Source organism: Ornithorhynchus anatinus, chromosome 16 (genome assembly GCF_004115215.2).
Source record: "Ornithorhynchus anatinus isolate Pmale09 chromosome 16, mOrnAna1.pri.v4, whole genome shotgun sequence".
Taxonomy (NCBI): Eukaryota; Metazoa; Chordata; class Mammalia; order Monotremata; family Ornithorhynchidae; genus Ornithorhynchus; species Ornithorhynchus anatinus.
In genome coordinates this window covers 27,864,383-27,870,382 of record NC_041743.1, presented here as the reverse complement: position 1 = coordinate 27,870,382, position 6,000 = coordinate 27,864,383, and the positions used below count along the sequence as shown (strand labels likewise).

The window sequence follows — 6,000 nt, the reverse complement described above, 5'->3', positions numbered from 1 at the left end:
TGAGCGCTCAGTAAATACCACTGTTTGATGTTCAGTGAGGCTCGATAAGGGTTAGAGGAGAGGTCCCGTCCACTTTCTTAGAAAAGCCAGAAAGGAAACCGAAGGAAAGACGGAAAGAGAAACCAAAACCATAGAAGAGTAACGACGGCAAGAAAATCCACAGTCGCTTTCTGCACCAGGGTCAAGAAGACTTGGAGACCATCGGATGGGGGTGACACGTTTGCCGACGGGGAGAATTGTTTCAGGGGGCAGCAGGGCATCGCCGGCCGCTGGTTCCTACCTCTGGGCAGATTTGGCAGGCCGTCCCCACCACGGTGGTGATCGCCAAACGCTACGGCCAAGGTTTTGATCTGTGCCTCTTTATTCTCTGAATTGGGAAACGGATGGTCTCAGTTCCAGAGAAGCGTGGCCGAGATGTTTAAGGCTGTAATAACAGTGATGATGACGTGAAAATAATGACAATAAAAGGGGCTGAGGATTTTACTCCGTGGCCTGCCCCGGGCTAGACCCGATCCGGTCGGACTGGACCCAGCCGGGACGGCAAGTCCGAGGGTGAGGGGGAGCCTCATTTTCCAGGCGAGGAGGGCAAGGCACGGAGGCGTGAAAAGCGGGGAAAAGTGAAAAGTGACAGCTTCCCCCATTCGCAGGCCCGGGCGCTTTGCACTAGGCCACGCAGGCGGGGCTCTGGGGCAACCAGGATTTCGTTTGGCGAGCGCTGAAACCTCCCCGTGGGACACCCCCCAAACGCACACAGGCCTTTCCACTCTCTGCGGCCCCTGCGGCCGGTCCTGCCTCCGGCCTCCTCCTCCTCCTCCGCCACCGGCGGCGAGGACAGCGCCCCCTGCAGGCAGCGACGAGCGCTGCGGGCGGAAGGGGCTCGGCTCGGCTCGGCTCGGCTCGGCAGGGCTCGGCGGTGTCAGTGCCACGGTGTCCCGGTCGGCGCCGCAGGCGGAGGTTGCCGAGGGCGCCCGATCTCTGCCCTCTGGGCCGCTCGGGGGTTCGGCCGTTCGGGGGCTCGGCCGCTCGGGGCTTCGGCCGTTCGGGGGTTCGGCCCGGCCCGGCCCGGCCTTCAGCCTGGAGCGGGCGCGGCAGCCGCCGCCTCCTCCTCCTCCCGAGCCGCCTCGTCGGCCGCAGCGGCAGGCGGAGCGGCCCGGGCGGCGGCGGCGGATCGAAGAGCTGTCCAGGTCGTCGCGGGAGAAGCTGCTGCAGTCCCGGGATAAGATGTTCTCCAAGTTCACGTCCATCCTGCAGCACGCCGTGGAGGCGGTAAGGCCGCGGGGCGCGGGAAGCACGCCAGCCCGGGGCCCCCGCCCGGGCCTGGGCCTAGGCCTGGCCCCAGCCCTCCGATGGGCCCCTGCCCCCTCGCCCCTCCGCTCCCTTTCCCTTGGGCCCCTCTGGACCCCCGCCCCCCCCAGGTGGGCGACCGAGCCCTCCGAGCCCTGGCACCCCTCCCCAAGGGGGGCAGGCTGGGGGGCCAGCAGGGGTTGCCCTCCTTCCCCCCATTTGGGGCAGGGGGCATGAGACTCCGGGGGGAGGCCATCACGCACATCAGCTGGGAGGGGGGTTTCTAGACCGTTAACTGTCTTGGAGGAAAAGCCTTCCGGGGGTGACAGAGACAAAAACAACACCCATCCACACACACACAGACACCCACACACACAACCCCTCGCCCCCCAAAACACACACACCCCTTACACACCCACCTTTCCCCCTCCTATAATAACCAGGCCGGTCTCCAGCTCTTAAAACAGTGCTTGGCCCATAGGACCGGCTTAACTATCATCATCATCATCCTGGCTGGGGGTGGGCAGCTTTCCTCTCCTTTAAGTGGGAGAAAATCACCGAGCGAGGCCCAGTGGACGATCCCACCGATACCCTGACAGCTGGACAAAAATGGGACTTTTGCCTGGGAAATAAAACTGGATTTGGTGCCTGGGTTTGGATTTAAATACTCTTTTCTACCAGCTCTTCCAGAGACCCTCCGTTTCCTTTTTTAGGCCTCAGGCTCTATGTCTGTATTTTCTGTTACTCGAAAGAAAATGATCGTGCATTAGAGGCCATCGCCCGGTTATTCTTAAAAAAAAAAAAAATGAAATTGAGGTAGGGCCGCATAGGGCTTACCGGTAATAACTATTCAGCGGAAATAATCCAAAATGGAAAGATTTTAAAACTGTACTCCTTTGCAAATTTTTTAAAAAAATAATATTCCCTATTTAAATACCATTTTAGGGATGATTTACATTTTTATAATTCATGGCTTTTGCTTCTGGTCTAGAATCAAAAAGAAAAGGAATCGTATTTCAAGAATAAGGCCTTAAGTAATACTTGGTTTTTTTAAAGTTAATTTGGGGTTCACTAGAAGCCCTAGGAGATTTTTTTTCCCTACAACGCCATGGTATGAAATTTGGAAAAAGAAATATATTCATGAATTTAGGATGTTGTTGCAGGTGAAGGAAGTGAGTTTGTTTCCAGTTTAAACCTTGAAGATAACTTTGAAGTAACTCGATTTTGCTTTGTGTAACAGCATTAAGCCCATCTTTTATGATGGCCCAAGCTCATAGAACAAAGGGTATGTAAAGTCAGTCTCCTCTGTTTTAGACTATCGAGTATTATTTAGTCTTACGACTTCATTTCAAAGTGAAATCACTCATCTATCCAAGTTGATCTTTTCAGCAGGATTGAAATCCTGAAATATTGGAGGACAGCCTGTCCCTTTAAAGCGCAGTAAAGGTGAAGGCTGTCCTGAGGCCTGAATTTTCACTGCACTCTTTTGTCATCTTGCGATTACAAATGTTGTTAGAATCCATGACATTATCTACCTCTCCGATTACTCTTCTCTTATGATACTGAATTTCTGACTCTGAGGGGAAAAGCCTACCCAATCAAATATCAGTATAAAATTATGAAAATGTAAATCTTTCAATCCTCAGTTGACAACACTACCATTCTCCTTGCCTCTCTAGCTAGAAACCTTGGCATTATTCTTGAGTCCTCTCACGCTGTCTCTCTCTCTCTCTGTTAATCCCCATAGTCGGTTTCAACCCCATAGCTCTTCATGTTCTTACAGTCTCTCCCGAATCCACCCCTCCTCTCTATCCAAACTGCCCCCAGCCCAAACTAAGCACTTGTCATATCCCGACTCAACTACAGCATCAGCCTCCTCGCTGAACCTCCCTGCATCCAGGCTTTTTTTCCTCTCCAAAATGTACTTCATTGGCCTGCCAGAATCATTTTTCTACATTGTTTTGTGCCTGCCTCCTCACCTCTCAGAATCCTCCATTGGTTGCCCATTCCTTTGTGTGTCAAGCAGACGCTCATGACCATTGGCTCTAAGGCTCCGTCACTTCTCTCCCACTTCTCGTCCCTGCTTCTCCCCCACTACACCCCCCCAGGTCAGACGTTTCACTCAAAAAGTAGTCTACTCACTGTTTCTTGTCTCTTTTGCCATTAACCTCTTGTTTATGCCCTCCCTTCTGCCTGGAGCTCCCTCCTCCTTTGCACTGAGCCGACCACTGCTCTCCCCATCTTCCTGGCCCCTCTGAAATCACATCTCCTCCAGGAGGCCTTCCCAGATTAATCTCTCATCTCCCACCCTACCCCACAACGCCCACTTCAGCACTTCCACATATAAGTACTTGGATACTCCCCCAGCAACCTCTCATCCCCCTTATTTATGCATATAGTTTTAAACTCATGCTTTCACCTCCCTGTGATTTATTTTAAAGTAGCTGACTTCCATGCTATATTCTTTGTGGGTAGGGATTGTGTCTACTAACTTTTCCATTCTTTTCCAAGTCCTGGAATTACAATTTTCTCCCCGGAAAAAGCATTCAGTTCATGCTATTGATTTATGTCTGCTGTGTGATATATTGGAATCTATCAGCGTTACTTTCCTTTGGGCAGAAAGCCTAAATTTTCTCTTTACATTTTTTGTCTTAAATATGTTTTATATGACAGTAAATTTATCTTTAGGGTTTTCATAAGAAAGGTATCGGAAGAACTTTCTTCACGGCTCCAATTTGGTCATGACCTATTCTTTTTTAACTCCTTTAATCATTTTTTCCAAGTCAATCTCCTAATTGCCCAGATCATATCCATTGCTTTTCTCTGCCTCCATCTGATTTGTGTGCCTCCTCTTGGGTAGAAAATCATGAAATGTTCTGATGCTACCAGCACTAAATATTCCAGTTTCAACTCTACAGGATTAAATGAACAAGCTACCTTCTCTTTACCTAATAGATCTGATTTGATAGTGCATCTTGTGTATGCAGGGACACGAAATAGCACTATTTTCTTTTTGTTCCGTTAGTACTGTGTGAAATAATTTTCACCACTATGAAGTTTCTCAAAGAGATTTTCCATTTTTCTTTCATTCATTTCCAATTTGGTTTTCCTTCTGAATCTTTAGGATTGCCAAGACGTTTGGATGCATTTAACAGTGGCTTAATAATGGGCTCTTATTTTGTGTAGTCACAACTGTTTACACTGTCTACAATGAGAAAGAAGAACTATCATTCTGATGTTTGAAGGATTAATTTGCAGAAATATATCACTAAGAGCTTAGATTTGTGGGGAGCCATTCACAACTAGCAGAAGAAGTAGAATTTTGGGTTATTAGATTTACTGTTACCTCACTTCAGAGCTGACAGTCTTTTAACAGCCAGGATTAATTATCAGTACTTAGAAAATTTGACTATAATAGGAAGGGATTTGTTTACCTGTAGCAGGAAACAACCCAGTGCTACATAGTTTGCAACTGAGATCAGAGTCGTTCACTTTAGAACCAATTTTCAAGTATGTTATTTTACCACACCCTACAGAGGGGGAATAAAATGACCTCGTTTGCCTAAAACTCAAAGCTTCCACTCAGATCTCAGGTCAATTCTAAAAGAGGAAACTTCATAATTATCAGCATAAACTACTAACCTTTCGCGGGAAACTTGGCCCCACGGAGAACCAAAAAGTTCAAATCAGAGGAGATGGAGATTTTAGCCTGAAGGCGGAAAGCCTGCACTTGCAATGTTTGCTCTTTACTATGTTTTTCCAACTTCTCTCCAGTTCAGTTTTGCACATTAGAGATAGGAATTCATAGCTTGAATAGTAGGCAAAAGTATTTTTATTTTAGAGAAATTATTGTTGCCTACGGATGGGCCTGGCCTTGGGAGTCAGACGGCGTGGATTCTAATTCCTCCTCCGCCGCTCATCTGCTGTGTGACCTTGGGCAAGCCACTTCACTTCTCTGGGCCTCAGTTCCCTCATCTGGGAAATGGGGATTTAAGACTGTGAGCCTCTATAGGAGACAACCTGATTAGCATGTATCTACCCCAGCACTTAAAATACTGCATGGCACATAGTAAGTACTTAATAAATACCATCATTATTATCCATGGTATGAGTTAGGACATCTTCATGTGAAACAGAGTTTACAGTCTGAATCCAATAACTGATCACATCAGTTTTTTTCTGTATTTTTCGTGTAACCATACACTTGGAAAAAGATGTCTTGGATATAGGAATGGGAAGTAGAAATTTTGCTTTAAAGAATGTATCTTCTTCATATTTAACAATAAAATGGTACCTAAATTGTTAGCTATTTGGAAATTTCAGTTGACAGACCAAAATCTAGAAGTTACTTCAGGTAGTGTGTAAATCAGTTTCCAGGGCTTTCATCCTGGCATCCTTTCCAGACTTTTAATGCATTCTGTCTGAAGAATTATAATACCAAAATTTTTGAAGGGATGTTACTTTGTCCAAAGACGTAATACATTTTGTATTATGGTAAGACATAAACTGACCTCACTGCTTGTGAGAAGAGGCTTCAATGAATTTAGAAGGAAGTGGCTATCCCTCCTAGATTGTAATCTCCTTGTGGGCAGGGAACATTTTCACCAAATCTGTTATATTGTACTCTCCGAGTGGTTAGTTCAGTGTTCTGCTCACGGTAAGCGTTCAACAGATAAGATTGATATCTTGGGACTCTTTTTATATCTAAGAGACTAC

At 47.1% G+C, this 6,000-nt stretch overlaps 1 protein-coding gene across 2 annotated transcripts in view; it reads left to right on the top strand.

Annotated features, from left to right (window-relative positions):
• The first annotated feature begins 1,090 nt into the window (after positions 1–1,090).
• FHIP2A (FHF complex subunit HOOK interacting protein 2A) overlaps positions 1,091–6,000 on the top strand; it is a 41,913-nt gene continuing 37,003 nt past the window's right edge. The window contains exon 1 of one of the 2 annotated variants that reach the window (XM_029080407.2): positions 1,091–1,266. In XM_029080407.2, the coding sequence (XP_028936240.1) occupies positions 1,222–1,266 (45 nt within the window). In that variant the 5' untranslated portion in view covers positions 1,091–1,221. The remainder of the gene's footprint in view (positions 1,267–6,000) is intronic. The other variant, XM_029080406.2, reaches the window with a different exon arrangement.